This window comes from Phytophthora infestans, genomic scaffold (genome assembly GCF_000142945.1).
Source record: "Phytophthora infestans T30-4 supercont1.2 genomic scaffold, whole genome shotgun sequence".
In the NCBI taxonomy this organism is placed as follows: domain Eukaryota; phylum Oomycota; class Peronosporomycetes; order Peronosporales; family Peronosporaceae; genus Phytophthora; species Phytophthora infestans.
Window position 1 is genome coordinate 371,120 of NW_003303757.1, and position 19,331 is coordinate 390,450.

The following is a 19,331-nucleotide window of genomic DNA, read 5'->3' on the forward strand; positions in this document are numbered from 1 at the left end:
TTCCATCGAATAAGGCAAAACGAAAAGAGGGTAGGAGCTGATGTTTTCCCGTAACGCGCAATAATTTCTTTTTTTGCACGAACAAGCCTCGTTTCAGAGGTTGGATTCAAAAAGCCTCACTATTGCTGCTGCTGCGAATTGCTTAGCATCAAGTTTAAATTCGTTTCAGCATTACTTTGACGAGGTTATTGACATAATGGGCTACGTAGCGCAAGAAACAAATATCAGGCCAGCGTTGTCTGTCACAATCGCGCCAACGTCCCAATCTCTGTCCGTCACTTCAACCCAGATGTCTTCAAGCTACCTCGCAATTACTACCGCGTGATGCCCCGCAGCGCACATCACCAAAACGTAAAAGCTGACAGCCCAGTGCGTAGTGTTTAACAATATTTTTGCCATCGGCATGGCAGGACAAAGCCTTAACCACAAGTTTGATAAATACTATGTACGCCAGTGTGTCGACAAGAAATTCACTTTGTCCAAACACCCTTTCAAGGGCGGTCAAACCGGTTTCGCAATAAAATCACACTCAAATCGGCTCGTCAAGTCCACACTCGCATCAAACACAATACCACTTTAAGCTACAATAGTCCGAAGTACCCCGTTTAGAAATCGCCACCGCAGATTAACAGCTACCTGTATGTAGGTGGCACAAATAACGTCGCGCCGTTAAGAGTTCGACATACCCTGTTCAGCAAATATATCCTATCGGCAGCTCGTAGCTAAGCGAAGTGCGGTGCAAATAGAAACGTTGACTGACCGACGCAATTGGCCGAGATTCAAGCTCTGATCTCTAGATCGCAGCCCATCTCGTGGCGCTGTGACGGATAAACAAACTTCGAAATCCGTAGCGGCGAGCTCCGTACCGTCACCGAAGCCATACCAAAATTTATCGGACCGGATGATCTTATCGTACCTGTACCAAATGAATGGTACATAAAAACAATATGTTTCAAAACAAGTAAAAGTTTAGCTGTTGTGGGCCACAAAGGCTTACCTTACCAAAAAAGAGTCCAGCGTGCAGACGGATGGCGGTGGGTGCGGCGCAAAAGTGAAGACGGCGGCGAGCGAGCATGGAGACGGGCGCAAGGGTGGCGGGCGAAAGGGTGGCGGTGACCAAGTATGGTGACGGCGGCGGCAGTGGAGGGATGGCGGGTGACCAGCAGCGGAGACAGCAGCGATGGTAAAAGCGAGTGGACGGTGGTGAAGATCTTGGAGGGCGACGCGGCGCTGTGACGATGACCAAGATGGACGTGTTCGGCGCGTTGCTCGACAGAGCTGCGGTGTGGACGGCGCTCTGGTGCATTGGTGTGGAAGCTCATGGTCGGGACATTAGCATGTTAATGGGCGGGTCAGGGTTGGACGAGTGTGGCGAGCGTGTCGAGTGAGGATATGCTGCCGCTGGAGTCAAAGAGGTTGGATGACGGGTCTGCAGCAAGCTTGCTGCCAGTGTACCCAGTCGCCTTTTTTAAAGTGTATTGCGTGGTTATGTGGTGGTGGTGGCCTCGACACGCGGATTGCGATAGCATGCGATGTGTTTTGCTGGCGATCTTGTGGCGGCGTCGCGACCTGGGTTTGTCCGAGTAGCTGTGCACGACGGTGTTCGTGAACGAAATGGGTTCGATACCGAGATCGATGTCGCTGAGACAGTTGCATCGCTTGCTGGGAGCCGCGCTTTTGCGCTGCAGAGCGTCGTTGAGCTCCGTATAGAGCGTGACCGTGGAGGAGATCATGACACTGGGAGCGGAGAGGACCAAGGCGATGGAGGTGGCAATGGATTAGGAGAAGATGTCATCGTGGAGGAGGAGGATGCGACTCCCAAGAGCAAGAAGATTGCGCGCGGAGCAGCGTGGCGTCGCTCCATCCGGAAGTGCTGCATCTAGGATGAGAATAAGCGTTCGGAGCCGAATGCTGCTGTGGTGGCGCTGCGTTAGGATAAGGCAAGGTGGGGCGACAGAGGGTGCTTGTTTACGTACAGTATAATACTGTAGTATTAATGTAATAAATTCATGTACCGGTACTTGTACGAAATCTGCACTGAAGTACAGCTCCGTAATACGTAGTATCTACTAGCGGTTGGCACTGGTACGCGGAGGCTGAGCATGTATTAATACACGTACTACGTGTTAATTGAATTACTTATTAATACAAATCCGATCCGCCACTCTGCCGCAGCCCTCGCCGTAAAGCTGGTGTCGCCAGAATGGTGACTTTATTGCTTTCTACAAATTGCAGCTACTTAACAGATTTTAGATAGCGCTAATTTAGTCGAATGTATCGAAAGGATTGCGCTGGTTGGACAAATGAAAAAAATGTGTGATATGCCGCCATCTAAATATTTGTAGGGGAATACACATATTTTCCGTGTCCATCGGACCGATGTGGGGTTAAGATGACCAACCTAACCCTTCACGAATTGATTGGCCAAGAATGACATATTACTTGGATATGATTGGTTATTCAAAACTGAATATTATATGATTGGCCATTAATGCTGATAGTAACCTTAAGAGAGGTCGGATAAGTGATGATATTCATCCATGGCAAAAAATAGCATATATACCACGGTGGACAGAGCGAGCATCCACTCAAGGCCGAACTTGCTCATTAAGAAGGGTAGATTTAATGAATTCACATGGCGAACGGCGTTGTAGGCCAGATCAGCGTCGTCGCTAATTAGGCTAATACCGTCGTTGTAGGCGCCATGTTCATCCTAAGAAAAAAAAATTAAATTAATTTCCATGGGATTAGCAGCTGTCTCCTTGTGCCGCTGTGTCGTCGAACATTTCAAGATCAAAGAGCTGCAAGCTATTTCCGTGTAGCCGTACTGCACGAGAAAGAAACCAATGGCGTACGCAACGGGCACCTTCGTGGTGCACAGTCACACAGAGTAAAGTGCGTCTTTAGCATCAGTCCAAGCTGAATGTTTTTCACCTTTACTGTTTTCCACCTTCAACGCAGACGAACAAAATGACGAAAACCAATCCCATGAACCCCAGTAGGCAGCACCGAAAGAGGGCTTGCACATGGCCACATGATCCCAATATAGGTTGGCCGATCCGAGCGCAGCTCCGGTTGCTTGCCGATCACCGGCAACGTCAGCAACCAAAAGCATGGCTAGGGTCTGCACAATCTTGACGCAAATGTTCATGCAAACCGTAGAAGCAAATATTGAACTCGGACGTTCACGCGCGATATGTGTCCTCATCGCCGACGTCACCGTAGTCACCAAGAGAGGCACCAATTTACGCGAGTAGCTGTTTCTAAACTTCACATATGTCGGGCTGTTGCGATGTGTCAAGGATGACACATCAACGTAGCTCTCGGGGGCGGCTCGTTGCTCAGCAGCACTTCCTCAGTAGGCAGCTGGCGAAAGGCCTTCGCAAAAGTCGATTAGATGCTCGCTAAGCATGCGGTCGGTGTGCGGGTCATGCGTCACTCGCAAACCTGCTCGTTCTTGTGGATATGGGAAGATCTAAGCAACTGAATGACGCAAGCAACCGCGTGGCTAGTCGAAAGATTGGTTTCAAGCTACGCCTCGAGCTTCTTCTTCGAAAGGGTAAAGCCGTCGTGATAAGGTGGCTCCTTTTGCTAGCCAAGTGGCTGGTAGTGCGCGACGGTCCTCAACAGCTCAAAACAGTGCATTGCTTTTTTTCGTTTTGAGCACATCAAACCTTACTTGAAGAGTCATCCGCTAGCATCTCTTCGACCGCCGCAGATTGAAGGCTGTCTTATTTTGAATATATATGTATTAAGTACAGTTGTTTACGTTTTGTCCGAGGCTTTTTCCGCTAATAATGTGATAATCAAGTAATTGAACAACCCTGTTAGCGTGCATCTTGACCCCGAACTAACCCTGATGCGTCTAGCTTAGGTCGTTTCCGCTAGCAATTGTCCGCCTCATGCAGTTGCAAAACATCAGGCCTGGTTCGCAGCACCATTTGATGATCAAAGCGTCGTGACGATTACATTCTATTCATTCTATTTAAAGTCGTAATCTAGTCAGCGCTTTATGCCACGCGAAGCTACATGACTTCTAAGTCCATCCTCTAGATGTATCGTATATCATTGGCGGACGAGATTCGTTGCGAATCGCAATGATAAGGCGTGATAACACCTTCTATTTAGAGTGATTTAACTCCTTCAAAGTGTTATTCCCTGCAGAACATATCTCCGCACATTCAGCGAATAGAGAGGGTCTAATCATTTTGGTTGCTCATAGGACATCTCTAGGGTTAGGTTTATCGGTATGCTCCACAACGAAGGGTTAAGGCCAAACTTGACCCCGCACAAAGCGAGTAGGGCACCTAAAGCGAGCGTAGCGAGCATCCTTGCGATTTGCAGGCCGTCCGGACGCGGGTGCAAACTCAGGACCAATAGTGGCCTTCTCGGGGCATAGTTTAACAATGCCGTGCGGTGCACGGGAAGCTCTGGATTTAGTGTACTTTTATACTGGGAATACCGAATAGAATGAGGGATGGACGGCCCCAACGGATTAATTCCACGGTACTGCGTAGCGTAAAGTTTTACGAGCCTCGACAGTTCCCGAAGCTAGTGCAGAGTACGCAACATGCCGTCAACTTGCTGTCGTGACGCTCTGTCAGGCTATCAATCAACTGGATCGATATTCCAAGTCGACAGCGAACCGTATCGTGTCTGGTCTTACGCGAATTGCAGCAGCCCGTCGTGAGGATATCCACCCAATAGCGAATGAACTAATGGAGCCTCTGCTTCCTGCAATGCTAGACGGATCTCAATGGGGCAAGTTCCTGCGTCTTCGTACTGAAGCTATCGCCACTGTGCTCGTTGGTTGTGCTGAGAGTGATGACTTCCGGGTACGTGTGCTGTATTTTGTGTCTTGAAATGGCTAAACTAACCAATGTTTTGCACTGTACCAGGTGGAAAATCATCCGTGGATCAGCGACTTCATCAGTTTCCTCCTGGATCCCGTGGTTTCGTCCGAGAATGTGCATTCGTTCCTGATTCTCTGTGAATTAATAGTTTCGTGGGAGCTTGGGGGAAGGGAAGAAAACGAAACTAGAATAGTGACAGATGAGTGCCTGGGAACCCAGTGAATGTTGCGCTAGTATGGACCAACACTCCTTTAATGTGTATTGAGGCACACGCGACATCGCATTTCGTCTTGTAATGATTGCAGTATATTGTGATATAATATTAAGTTTCCGTGTGCTATCATTTCAAAATTCAGACCTCCAGTCAGACTGCCATAACAACTCTGGATTAAAATCCAGAGAACTCTCTTCTTCGTTGTGGAGTCTTGCCAAAATTATCTATTATATAGAATGTTGTTTTACTTTATGACTACCTTTTAATTCCTATCATTACACTGATAATGTTTCAGACCTATCACTAGTGAAAAGGCAAGTCCGTTTTTACTACCGTCTAATTTATTGTGCTCTGCAAATTATATGTCCCTACGTTTTATAGTATCTATCAAGCATGGCCGGAGCATAAACCCAGGCATAAAACTAAGCTGGGAATAGGCAGGCATCGATTTGTTTTATCTGAAATTTTCTTTTTAAAACGACAAAAAATGGCGGATTTAGAGGGTATAGACGTGGATTCGATGGTTTATCGATCCCGAGCGGTCGTTTTGGCTGCCGTGGCTCAATTTATTAGCTGTCTAGCTAGATCGATTTATTATCTCTTAAAAACGAACTCTATTATTATAAATAGAGCATCAGGCCAAGTGAAAATGACAAAATCTTTGAAATGCACAATAATAGCATCAAGTATTAAAGAGAAATACAAATGGTAATATAATGGTAGCATGGATTGTGTTCTCAACTCAAAACTTCCCTGCTCGGTTCTTTGATTAAACGTGCCCGCAAAAACGCAAATCTGATATAGAATTGGCCTGACTTAGAGCACACGATACATATCGACCTAAGTACGATCTGGGCAGCTTCAAAATAACAGGAAGTTTGTATGTGACTGACTTATTAAATACATTTAAGTTAAAACGGCAAAATTGGTCGGCGTTCGCACATTAAAGGGAACTGTATAACGCACACAATGAAAACCGGTAGAAAATAATAATGTACGCTCGTTATTTAAAAGGAAAAAACGTGCCGCTTTGGATTCTCCTCGATTGTACTTTTATAAAGAATTTCCTTGTTGGTAATAGCTTAACGACTTAGCCACTTGAGGAACTTGCAAGAATATCAGAAACTTACGGAATGGGAATGGAGGAGTGAGAATCGTGAAAATGATCGCTTTGAAGTTATCTCGGTGGTTTTTAACGCAATCCATTCGCGCTCGGAGTGTTGGATTAATAGCAGACAGAATGCTTTGTCGTGTTTACTGCAGCCCAGGCTGATACAAATTCACAGCTACATAAAAACATAATTTTAGTGAGAAGCATGCACATTCGTGGAATTTCCTTGTGGGGGCGCGTGTACGCACACGCTGAAAGCGAAACCGTAACTGCATGGACACGCTTGTTATATAGATCGTCTGGTAGAGAGGAATAACGTCAAAACTACTAACTTATCCCAGCATGTTATTTGTCCGTTAGATAAATAATAAAAACCATTTGTTTGTAAACGGAAAGGATCCAAGTTCAAATAAGTATTGATACCGGAGGCTCATATACTAACATCCACGTCTTACGTAGCACAAAAATATCATTAGCACACCCTGGGACATGGCACAATCAGCTGAGGTCAGAATCGATCCTGGCCAAAACTATAAATTGATTGTTTTTACTGTAGTAGTTGCTACCATTTATTATATCATCTTTTTGACACTCTCCAGATCAACAGCAAAGGCAATTACTAAATCTTGCCATTGTTAACCACCTTCCACATCTATTTTTTCTATCACGTTCATGCGAGGAAATGTTCTGAAACCATTCCGGTCCTTGACAAGAAGTCCGACCCCTTGTTTGCAGTCAATATAGAAGAAATAATTTTGGGCAAAATATGCTGCGATTAAAAACAAATTGCGGTGCATTTTCTTCAATATCCCCTCGCTTACATGATGTACGCAGAACAACACACCCGTACTACGTTGCTTCATATCGGAATAATATGAAATATTACGAGTTCTAGAAACTGTCATGCTTGTGAAGAACCATTCAACAGAGGACATGTTTTGCACGTCCTCACAAGCGTGTAGCGCAAAGCCAATGCGCACGGACCAAGCTGGTACGCTCCTCTAGCACACTACACCAATCCATCGGTAGCGTGTAGCCATCGTAGCGATCTATGACACCTCACCAAAAGCCCCCACTTCACTCGACAAAATGGCATTTCCGCCCATGGAAAAGTAGTGAATGTGGCTTACCCAATTTAGTGCCGTTCATTTCACGTAATGGGTCTACAAAATTTGGATAGACTTAATTTTTATGTGTGACCCGCACATACGACGCCCTCATTAATTGCTTGCTATAGTTGACCTTCAACCTGGTGTACAGGCATAGAGTAGCCACTCGTGCAGAGAGGTCACATCTAAATGTGCTGCTACCGTAACGTTTTTGTTACTGAGCGTTTATGGTGCTGCAGAGCGTTTATGGTGCTTAAATTAATGAAGTGTGAAAGTGATAGTTTCTCGACTGCGCGTTGCCTTCGAGCAGTTGCTCAAGAGAGAAGATTGTCAGCCTGCAGCTCCGGTAATTCCTTGTAATTAGAGAGTAATAGTCAGTATTAATATCTGACCCAAGCATTGGACAAATAGATAATATGTGTCGATCATTTTTAGCGTCATTCAAAACTAATATTTGGGTATTAGGAAATTATTTGCGAGGGGTACTAGCGCTAATTTGCCCTTCACGCCTTCCATTAGCATCCCTCTTTAGCGTTTTGAGATTACCGTATCGGCCAAGTTTACGAATAGGAACGCAGCCAAACAAAATAACCGGAATCTTTAGATTGTGCTGTAAAACAATCCTAGTAATCTCCTGAATATTTGCCCCCCCCCAATGTCGATATAGCATCAAAGTGAACGTTAAACGAGTTGTTGCGCTTCTTCACGAGAACCACCCAGTCTCAGGTGCTTGGCTTCCTGCGCCTGATTAATCTAGTCATGGTATCCCCCCTTTAAAAACAAGAAAACGTTAGGAACACATGCTCAGACCTGAAAATCACAGCAAACAATCCACAAAACGCCATGGCCGGGACCGCTTAGCAGCGCCGCCCACGCCTGCACTGCTCGAGCAGTTCTCGCGCCGCACTCTCGCCTATCTGCTAGCGAGAGAGACAGGCCCCCAGTTTGTCGGGCTCGTCCGGTGAACAAATGTCTTCTGAATGTAGCGGACTGCAGCTGCTGATCTGCAGCCCGTTGGATCGGACTCCGATCCGGAGCCCAGCAGTCGCGCACAGCCGTCGCCGAGCACCCGCCAGCACCAGCCCCAGCGGCATGGTAGGCCTCCAGCGGAGCGAGTTACCGCACGAGACCCTTCGAGCCGGCGACTTGATTCAGTACTATTCGCGAGGATTCGTCGCTGGGGACCCCAGAGGCTACCGCAAGAGCCGCGTCCTAAAGATCCAGACGTCGGAGGCTCCAGCACCTGCGATTCGAGTTTTCAGCCGCCGCGCAAAAGTGCCAGTGACTTTACAGACGTTGAGGAAGGACGTGCAAGCGAGGAAGAGATGCCAAGACGAGTTTCTGAGGAGATAACGGTTTACTTAGTGGTTCCAGAATCTGATTCTGATTCTGTGGAATCAGTGGTAAACGCCGCTTCGCCGCCCAGCACTTCGGCTGTGACGGTGGAGCGCAGCATTGCCCTACGACCAAGTCCCTCACGTACAGGCGGACGTCTGGAGAGTGAGGATCCTGCCGAAGACACCTCGCAGCCGGTGGAGAGCCCAGAAGAGATGCTGGACCCCCAGCAGTACCTGGCTGCCATTCCGACCCGGTTAGACCGCAGTAAAATTCGCCACAGGCGAAGAAGAGATTGACCCAGTGGCATGTTCCGCGTTCGCGGAAAAAGAGGCACATGGCGAAGTGTGCGATTACCAGGTCCGGTGCGAATGTGTACCATGCTAGCAACATCACGGCTAAGAAGACCAAGGACTTTTTGAGTCTTCCTTTCGTACGAGAGCAACTGAAAGCGCTACATGCTAGACGGCCGGAGTATCCTGCGCAAGAGGAGAGAACCCTGACGATCCCGCCGCCTATAGCCGCAGTGGAGTGGCCGGACGGAGTAGATGAGATCAACGAATGCCGGATTCCTCCAGGGCTATCGTTTCCGCACGTCGGAGACTACGCACAGGTCGAAGGTCAACCGGAGGTGGCGAAGAAGAACAACAGTGGATATACAATGCTGTACTATACGAAGTCTACAGCAAAGAAGTACGTGTACATTGAGGCGCTTCACTGTGGCTCGATGATGCGGTTCCTCTCACACGCTTGCCAGCCGAACGCTGATTTTCTCGAGATACGGAATGGAAGCAACGTAAAGATCCTCGTAGTGATGAGGAAAGCTGTCAGGGAGGGAACCCAGATCACAGTAAACTACGGCGTCAAAGTCTGGTTTAAATGTGCGTGTGACGACTGCTGGAAGGAGGAGCAGTAGGAGTAGAATCACTGCTAAATCAATTTTGGTTTGTTACATCAGTTCCATAGTTATTTAGATCCAGAACTTGCAAAATGAACATCCTGCATCTTTACTAGTTAAGTATGTCTTACTACAGGCATATCGGACACTGTACAAGCGCGGAAGTTAGTGTCCGCCAACTTCCTCGGTCAGAACACTCTCGTCATTACGTTTCCGAAACATTGGAGGATCATATGCTACTGTACATGCAAACGTGCAGATGCTGGAGCTATATTAGTGTTGGTTACAATATCCTCGCTTGCAGTGCCTTTTAAAAGTGTACTGATATGTGTATTATGCGAATCCGAGCCTTGCAGCGTGTCCTGGACTCGCAAACGTATTCGAAACTAAGTACTCATATATACTGTCCCCCTCCACGTATTATAAGTACACTACAGGCGTTTACGAGTTGATGTAGAGCCGCATGCAAGTGCCGGACACACTACTTCACTCCAACGACAGCGCTGGACCGATTAGACGAGGCCCTCCTCCGAGCGTATCCCTCCTGCGCTTCCCAGTTACTCGGCGATCCACCAGCAATCGCCTCCCTGCTCCATCAAGTCGATCGGAAGCCCGTTGAGCAAACAGTAGGTGAACGCACGTCCCGAACTTGAAGCAGTAGTTGCAAGGACACCATTGCGATCGTAGATAAACACTCCAACCGTAGGGCGGCTGATCCTGCACCTCCATCTGTGCGTAGTTTGCGCCCATTTGCGCTGACGCTGCTATCTGCTCTTCTGTTGAGCGCTTAACTCCCTCCACCACGATGCGTTTGGCCGGCAGTGCCAACACGTGCGTCACACCAGCGTCACCCAGACTGGTATCGGCAGCAATGTTGCGAGCCAACAGCTTTTCGCGAGTAAGCTCCACAACACGGCGCGTCAGGGCAGGCGCAGCGTCTGGTGTGGCACGGAAAAGCCGTTGTTTTGTCGATTCATGCCTGCAGCAGTCGCTCAGCTCTTTTAGTAGTGTTCCCATTTTCAAACGTCGTCGTAGCGTGTAGTCTCGTTTCAACACCCTGTTGAACTGCTCAACAGGGTTGTTGGTGGTGGCGAAACCACTGGGAGTTAAGTAGCACTGCCCCAAAGTAAAGTTTCCACGAAGCCACTGCCCTTCAAAGTAGGAACAGAAATCCACCAGGTCCGGGTATCTCCTCCAAGTTTGCAAATAGTGATCCAGCATCCAGGAATATGAAATTTGGTCGCGGGCAAAGTGCAGGTCGTAAAGCCCACGCACTAACGCTGCTGCTACATGTGAGGGAAATTCTTTCAACCGATTTTCCACGTTAGTCATAACGTGGAAAAACACATCAGATATTGCAGCTCTGGGTCTTCGCGGAACACCATGAATACTGCATTCCGTTGTGCTTTCTCGGCGTCCCCCATCACGTAGCGAGGTGCTAGTAATTTGCTTGTAATTCTGTAGTAGATCCTGCTTAGAGAAGCCAAGCAGGCCTCGTAGATCGGCTGCAGGCGCTGAGAGACGACGAAAACTGCAACGACGTGGAAACTGCGCACACGATCGGATATTTCGACCACGATGACAGGGTAGTCGGACGTGTTTAGCTTGAACGTGGCGTCCATATGCCGGATGTAGCTCTCAGGAGGAAGCGAAAGCCGTCTCACAAGCGTCTTCGTCGTCAAACCTACCACAAAGGCTCTTCATCCGAACCGTCGCCCATAGCAGGCCTTCCCTCCGTGTCAAGGTCCCAAGCGAACGTGAAGGTCTCGTTCTCGTCCTCCGTGCCAGTAAACGCGCGCGCATGAATCCACTGCGTCAGGTCTTCGACGCGGTCGTGATTGTCCAGCTCGGTGCGGTTGAAGTAGTTGCAGAAGTTTTGGACTTTGTTCAGAGGAGGGATGGCAGATGCAGGCAGATGAAACTTCTGGGCCATGGCTTGCTGGATGCGGAGTGGCCGCAGCCTTTGTCGTGAGAGTTCTCGGCAGTAATCTTTCTGCTTCCTAGATAGCTTCGGGCGCTTCGGGGAGGATGCACCAGTGAGGTGGTCCCCCAGCTCATAAATGTAGGCGTCACCGGACTCAGAGCAGACAAGCACCTTGCCTCGCCAAGAGCAAGTAGTGTTGCTGCAGGTGGACGACTCGCATTTAAGCAGCCTGTAACGCATGCTGTGGTGGTAACCACTACGACACACAGTGCAGGGCATTGTGTTGCTCTTGTCCGTGCTGTGGGTCTTGAACGTGCCGAGGATGATGTCGGCCTCGTCGACGCCGAGCTCACACCCCAGCTCTCTCCAGAGCAGCGTCCGGGGCATGCTTCGCCAAGCTCGCGAGAATGAACGGAGACTCGATCTGATTGGACGCTGGACTCCACTCTAGGGCGGCTGAATTGCGCTGCTCTGCGCACACTCAAGCCACGAGTGCGCCTGCCATGCACAAAATGCAGGCTGTTCTTTTACCTTTGTGGAGGTACCTGGTATTGGAGTGCCAGCGAGCATCTTAATGCAAGTTCTGGCTTCTTACTGTGTTTTTCAAAGTTTGAAAGTGCTTAGACACATTTTTGTGCGTTTCCCCAAGTTTACAGTGCTCTCGCAGTACAGTTAAGTGCTTTTCACGCGTTGTCTCTAAAAACAGCTGCGTCGCTTGACCCCGAGCTGGATCTTTTTGCTGAGGGAACGTGCTTCTTGTCGTGTCTCACAGCTGAGTGGCTTTCTGTAGCTTTTACTTCAGCAAAGTGACTTTTGGTGGCAATCACTTCGTCGGTAAGGCACTTCAGCAAAGTGACTCGAAATTGACACCGCAGTGGAATGACTAGACGGAGACTGTTTTTTTCCGCACTGTTCAGAGTATTCGCTGCCTCAAGCTCGCTTAGTGTTATTGTGGCTGGGTATTCCTTCTCCTCAGGAGCTGAAGGAATTTCTGAAGTCCCTTTCTCTTTTCCGTCTGTCACGCCCGTCGCCACACCCTCTGTAACGACGTCCTTGAATCGGTTCAGCTTGACTTTAAATTTCCTGTAAGTAGGCGTACCATTTCGCTCAAGATGCCTGCAAATCGCGTGGATATCATGTGCTGTCCGAAATTTGATCGTGTTATTGGGCATCTTCTACCTCGAGCTGCAAAGCGCCGACCCTCGCATTTGATACATGTGGCACACGTGATCGTCACCAGGAGATTTGCGTCCGGAACAGGGATAGTAAGGGGACAATGTAGACTGACGCGGGTGAATGTACTTGCTTTATCGGAAGCGGGCTCTCGTTTGCAATCATATACCAAACATTCACATGACAATAAGGCAGCAATTCAGTCCGTATAAAGGTACACGCACAGCGATAGGTGTCAAAGTAAATGTAAAGAGCATCATGGTCAAAATGACATTTATAACAAGTATCATATCATAGTATACGTACCTTCGTGTCAACACGGTTCCTGATACTACCGCAGACGTACGCTGATACAGAGTTAATTTCAGATCTTGAATAGTATGGTAAGTCATGTGCTCCCAAAAAAAACTGCAACTTATAACTGAGCGTCGCACTGCGTAGACTTAGCGACATAGCTCTTTCTTTTTCCCTTGGGCCGACTAGAGGGTTTCCAGGCATGGGTGCAAACGAAGTGCCTATAGCATTTGTCGAATGCGCTGGGAATAAGTTATAGTGTCGGTCGCCTTTCCACACGCCCGACGTTTGTTGCTACACGCCGCATCACTACTTTTAACTAACTTTAAAGTCTAATAACGATCGTTAGAAATTTACATGTATTCCTTTTAATTAAAATCTTAATGAGATTTATAACGCCGTTAAAAACAGGAATTTGTATGCGATAGACTCGTTGAATTGAACCAAAACGGTCGGAATACACAATAAAAAACGCGATTACTGCATTAACCCTTTCAATCCCGAAAAATGTTCTGTATGGTACTGAATAGAGGATGTCTTAGTAATTTAAGGAGTCGTTATCAAGCTGAGACTGGTGTTTGAAACCGATAGAAAAGCCTGCAAAATTCCACAAAAATTGGACGCGCCAAGCATCATAAAACAATGTCTGGCTCGTTGTTATCGCTCGGAAAAAGATAACCATTTCAAATTATATTACAGCTTACCCAACAAAATACCCCCTCTATGCCGATCACTTTTTGGATTTCGAATCTCCCGCGCTTTCCCGACCAGACTGGCTCCCTTTCATTTTGAAAGCTGGGACCTGGGGAAGATCACAGACAGTGAGCGCCAGGCCGTCTGGGATACCTTACTGCTTCGCAGCGTGGGAGGAGTGCTCAAACATGGAAAGATCGTTCGGGTTGCAGCGTACTTCCGTGTGGGCCGCCAAGTTGTCGAACGAATTTGGAGGCGTGGAATCAATTCGATGGGAGATCGAGTAGCAGCCGTGGTCAAGTCAAGGAAGAGCGCATGTGGTATTAATAGGAAGAAGGTGGATCGAGCTGAGCTGTGCGAGAGAATCGCTGCAGTTCCTGTCAATGAGCGCGAAAACCAGCGTCTGCTTCAGCGCGCGTCCAACATGAGCTGCTACCTGGTTCAGCAGCTGATCAAGGAAGGCTACATACGGCGTGCGCTCGGACAGACCCGTCCACTACTTACACCCACGCACAAGTTGGCGCGCCTCCGACACAAGGACAAGCAAGTACGAGCTGGCACTCTCCCTACGTCACTGCCTTGTGACGCTATCTCACTCGCCAATGCTAACGCGTACATGCTGCTTCTTGCAGCGAGCAGCCCCCCCACCGCCTACCGCTGAAGTTCCAGAAGCCCCACTGAGCGCCCCTTCAGAATGTGGCGATGTAGTTGCCGTCTTAGATCCGTTTTTGTATCTGTTGTTGCACGGCGGAGCATGAACGCCTGTGCCTTGCTTTGTTTCTCACTGTCAGCTCTCGTTCATAAAGCTAGCTAGCCAGCCTCTCACAAATTAATAAACGCTCAAATGAACGAGGCGGAGCGCTGAGCGGAGGTCGTAAATAATTTCAAACAGATGACCTCCTAATAAAAAATACCCTTCACAATCCGGTTAGTAGCTTAGAGCCAGCTCCCAGTCCCCCTCCGCTCACTTAAAAAAAATCGCGTCCGGACGCCCACCCCAATGTCCGTGGGCGTCCTCAAAGCCGAGAACCAGTCCTTGAGACGCGAACTGCGCGCCGCCAATCGCAACATCGAATGCCTTACGGCTAGCATTGAGCGTAGAGATCGCGATATTGCCAACCTTACTACGGCACATCACACCGAGAAGATGTTTATTCTAAACAATCTTGAGGCGCTCATGACCGAGCTCATGCGGCTTCATCGAGAGCTCGTTGGTCAGATAAACGGACTGGAGAACCGTGACCACGGCCCCCGCCAAAGAGAACAAGGTCCATGGCTCCGCGCTGACGGTTAATCCGATGCAGGAGGAAGGAGCGCACGACATTCGATTCATGCCAGGAGAAGTACGTAACTAGAGCGGTGGCCGGAGCGACAGGGCTCCTTTTTGAGCTCACTGAAACGGGTAACCCCATCGACCTCCGACTGAACGTCAAGCGCAAAGCCAACGCTCGTCTCCACGGTCGTGTGGGTGCATATCTGCGCAACCATCAGGTAAGTCTGTTTGATGAGGCCCGTTTTGACGGCCTTATTATCTTGTTCTGTATCTGATCGAATTGTTAGAGCAGGACGAAGTGGTCCCCGACATCGTCTTCTGCTGCTGCCGTTCCAAGGGGGTCGTCAATACGCCCTTTCCCCTCCAAGAGGCTGCGGATATCCTAACTGAACTTTTGGAAGAGACAAACATGGTCATGCATCGGGCAGATTTGTACACTGAGGTTCACTCGCAACTTCAGGATTATATCCGAATCCAGCGATTTTCACTTGTGCCGTTGTTCGTGGGGCCGATAAGCCACAGCAATCTCGACTGTATTGAAGAAGAATGTTGGTTAGCCTCTACTTCATGTATCCTCCACGTAATTGCAAAGAGGTGACAATTATAATAGTGGCGATCAAGTTGAATCTTCATCATCCAAATGCGTCAGGGGAATTCAGTCTTACTTTGGACTATGTTGAATTGGGAACCAACAAAGTCGTCGGATCTTGAAGACATCCTGGTAATGGGGCTTGAGTACTTGAGCGCTCGCTTGAGCTGAAAACAACTACTTCAAGTACTAATTGCAAATTCAGCAGCCGTTAACCTGAGTCTCGTTTCGCCGGCGTGCTTCCTCTTCTTCGAGGCGAACCTTCTCCGCCATCTGTGCTTTAATCATGGCAGTCTTGTGGGTCCGTGTCATGGCGAGGGGGGAAGGGAGACAGCACTCGCGGGGTCAGGGAGCTGTCGCGTGGCTTGTTCTCCCAATCGGTGGTTGTGAGGAAAAGTGAATTTTTCGGAAAAAAATAAATTCCATTCTGGACAAAACCTGTTGTGAGATCTGGATAACACCTGTTTAGAAATACCCGGACGCCAAGCATGCCGTTTCTAAAATTAGTACTGTACGACTCGAACACAAGCAGTTCAAAAGATGAATTTTGCGATTTGCCTCCAAAATCAAGCCCAAGAGATTCAGTTCACACTCGATGCGCGTAGGCAACACTGTCCTGATAGTTGCTGCTCTCCTTGTCGGAAGCAGCGTGGCTACATCAGTGAAAGCATCTACGGATGGAGTAGATCCCGCGAACCTCTTAAGGCCAATCGAGACGGAGAGTCGATTTCTCAGCGCCCACAAGGTTACACGCGACGAAGGGAGGATGAGGAGCGCTATTGCTTCGAAAGTTGATGAATTGGTTAATCCAGCGAAGCTAAAGGCAGCGATGAAGGATATAACTACAATGAAGGCTTTATTTAGGCAATGGAATGCAGACCCTATCATCTCCAAACAAGTCATCGCGAGGCTATCGATGAAGGAGACAACGTTAGTTCGCTTCGTCCTACCGTACAACGGATACCGAATGGAGGTGGCACGAAGTGCTGCCCGAGTGGACGCCTTGGTAAGTCCAAAGAATCTGAACGCCGCCCTCCAAGATAATAAGAAGATGAAGGAGTTGTTCAAGCTGTGGAATGTGGATGAAGCCATTGCAATGCGGGTGATCGAAAGATTGTCGCGCAATTTAGAAACATTCAATCTTTATAGCCCTCTCATCTTGCGATTCAACGCGTATCGGTTGTCGAATGCTGCCAAGGTCGTATGAAATGTGACCATTTAGATACACAATTAAAATCTAACACGAAGTAAACTAATTTCTTTGTTTAGTATGTCTGTCAAGTACTACATGCTAATGGTCCTCAGCCTTGCTTCGCCTTCTTGCTAATGACTCCGTTTGGCTGTGCTCCCCTAGCGGAAGCTTTCGTTGCTGTCTTGGTGCCTGCGTTGGGGTGATAGAATCGAATCTCGGTCATCATTCGTTGGCGGATCTCCGTCACATTCATCTTTTTCTCGTCGAACTCGAGCTGGATCGTTCCAGGTGCCACAATTTCCTCTTCCAGCGATCGAATACTGGCCAAGTACTTGTGGGACAGTGCCTCGTCTAGCGTAGCACGCTTGCTTGGGTTCATCTTGAGCATCCAAGTGAGCAGATCAATAGCCTCAGGCTCAGCTCCAGGGTACATTTCCTGCAAATTGCGTCTCGGTCGAGGTGGCAAACTACGCAAGTAGAACTGCACGTCAGGGTCTGCAATTTCAGCAATGTCATCTTCCTCCATCGTGCCCAGAACGTCTAGGATCGTGTTCAACTGATCTCGGCTATCTTGTGGCAGCGCTACCTGGCCAGCACCAGGACTCAGAGGGAAACATGAGACGCCAGGGAAAAGAGGCTCGCGCTGGTAGTGTGACGGCACACTGCTCTTCTGCATGCTCAGTAGCTCAGCAAAGATGCATCCGACCTACAGTATAGACCACAGATTAGTTCCGTAAAATCAACATAAAGCCACCGAGATGTCAACGTACCGACCACACGTCGATCGCAGCAGAATAGTCGTGATCACGGAAAATAATCTCAGGTGCACGGTACCACCGTGTAACCACGTGTTCTGTCAATTGGCGCTGGATCCGACGAGCAGGGGTACGCGGGTGTACCCCTGCCCCTTGCAATGTGCTCTCGTCTGGCGTGGATCCATCGCCCAACCGCTTCCGCTTGCGTCCTGTAGTGGAGGCCGATGATGAAAGGCCACGAGCCAATCCAAAGTCACAGATCTTGATGGCTACAGGTGACAGGTTCAATAACACATTGGCTGGCTTCAAGTCACGGTGCACGATCTCCGCCGAGTGCATGTACTTCAGTGCCTTCAGCAGATCCAACAGTAGCCATCGCAAGTGTTCGGCGGTAAGGAATTGTGGCGAATGGAGCAGCTTCTCTAGATCAGACGGCAAGTACTCGAACACGACGAAAAGGTCTTGAAAGCGGTCCATGTCGAGCGGCGCAATGATCTCACGAATCTGGACAATGTTTGGATGTCGTAGTTGCCGCAGGATGCACAACTCACGGAGGATCCGCTTGGCGTCGATGGGGTCTGAGAATACGTTCTGGATCTTCTTAATTGCCACAATCTCTCCCGTCGGCAGGTGCTTGCAACGCACCACTTGGCCGTAGCTTCCCTGTCCAAGCACACACTCAATCGAATAATGTGGCGCAATCTCACTCCATCCAGGGATCGTCGACGCGTTGGACGCCACTGTAGCAGGCACCGAAGGTGGAGCTGGAGCAGCGTTCTGTACTGCAACCGGTGCAGGTGGAGCTGGAGCATTCGTTGCAGCGACTGGCGGTGTCTCTGAAGCTATAAAATATTAAAAATAATATAAAAAACTTAGTCCTTTATCTTTTAGCCACCAAACACAGCAATAACTCAACGTACGAGTTCCTTGTGTCTGATCCAGCACTGCTGGGGTCTCGGCTAGTGGCTTCTTGTCCACCATAGCGAATGGCAAATGGGTCAGATCTTGAGCCACCACGAGCATACCCGCCCCAATCGGGTTACCCACCAAAGGGGTACACGATCCGAGTAACGTAACCTTGCTCTGATCTCGAGCAACAAGTTCCAGCATCACACTAGTCACGGGAGACCCTCGCACACAATGAGCCAATGCATCAGACAGCACTTGGGCTGTAGCGGGGGGGACAAGATATGGCAGCTCCTTGAGCAGGTTTCGACCTGCCATCTCCTCTCTCGAGTAGCCGCAGAGCTTAACTGCGCAGTCATTCCACAGAATGACACGCATCACCTCGTCCACCACGAACACCAAAGCCGGTGACGTGTACAGTGACTTACCTAAACTGGCCAAACTCTCGGTACTGGCACAGTAGTTCTCCACACTGGCCACAAAGCTCTGTACAGCGGGTAACGACGTATCCTCGTATTGCTCTCCAATCGTCTGTAGCATGATCTTGCGCACAACACTATTTCGTTTGGCAGGGGGGGCTGCGGGGGCTGCGTTATTATTACCAGGGACCGCTGAGAAAGAAGCGGTCGTCGACGCAGTGGAGCGCCCACTGTCCGGGTCTGCGCATACCGACGGGTCGAAGTGCACCGAGTGCGTCTTGTTGCCGTTCATCGCTCTCGGAGCCGAAGGGGAGTGAGGGAGCACAGGGGGAAGGCACCTGATGACGCGCCAAGCGGCGTCTCGCTGTTTTTCGTCGAGTTGAGTTTCTGGGGAGACCTCGTCTTAATTAGAACAAGTGCAGTGTATGGAAATGATGGCGTATTTTGTTTATTATCGGGTGACCACAATGTGCAAGGACTTGGTAGCAACGGAATGTAGCCACTTAAAATTGACGTGTTAAATGCTAGGGACACTCCACCATGGGGTGCTTCTACGTGGCTGGCAATGGACGCTGTCAAATTATCTTTTGGTC

General features: G+C 49.0%; 2 protein-coding genes across 2 annotated transcripts; one reads left to right on the forward strand and one right to left on the reverse strand.

Moving 5' to 3' along the window:
* Positions 1-3,465: 3,465 nt before the first annotated feature.
* PITG_01202 (uncharacterized protein) lies at positions 3,466-5,504 on the forward strand (the record flags this gene model as incomplete). Its single annotated transcript, XM_002907832.1, has 5 exons — positions 3,466-3,559; positions 3,889-3,927; positions 4,543-4,835; positions 4,899-4,989; positions 5,449-5,504. The coding sequence occupies 5 exons, from the start codon at positions 3,466-3,468 to the stop codon at positions 5,502-5,504; spliced, it is 573 nt and encodes a 190-aa protein (XP_002907878.1).
* Positions 5,505-16,767: 11,263 nt separating this feature from the next.
* On the reverse strand, positions 16,768-19,102 carry PITG_01203 (mitogen-activated protein kinase, putative; the record flags this gene model as incomplete). The annotated part of the gene is made up of 3 exons (XM_002907833.1): positions 16,768-17,364; positions 17,429-18,255; positions 18,334-19,102. The coding sequence occupies 3 exons, from the start codon at positions 19,028-19,030 to the stop codon at positions 16,768-16,770; spliced, it is 2,121 nt and encodes a 706-aa protein (XP_002907879.1).
* Positions 19,103-19,331: the final 229 nt, after the last annotated feature.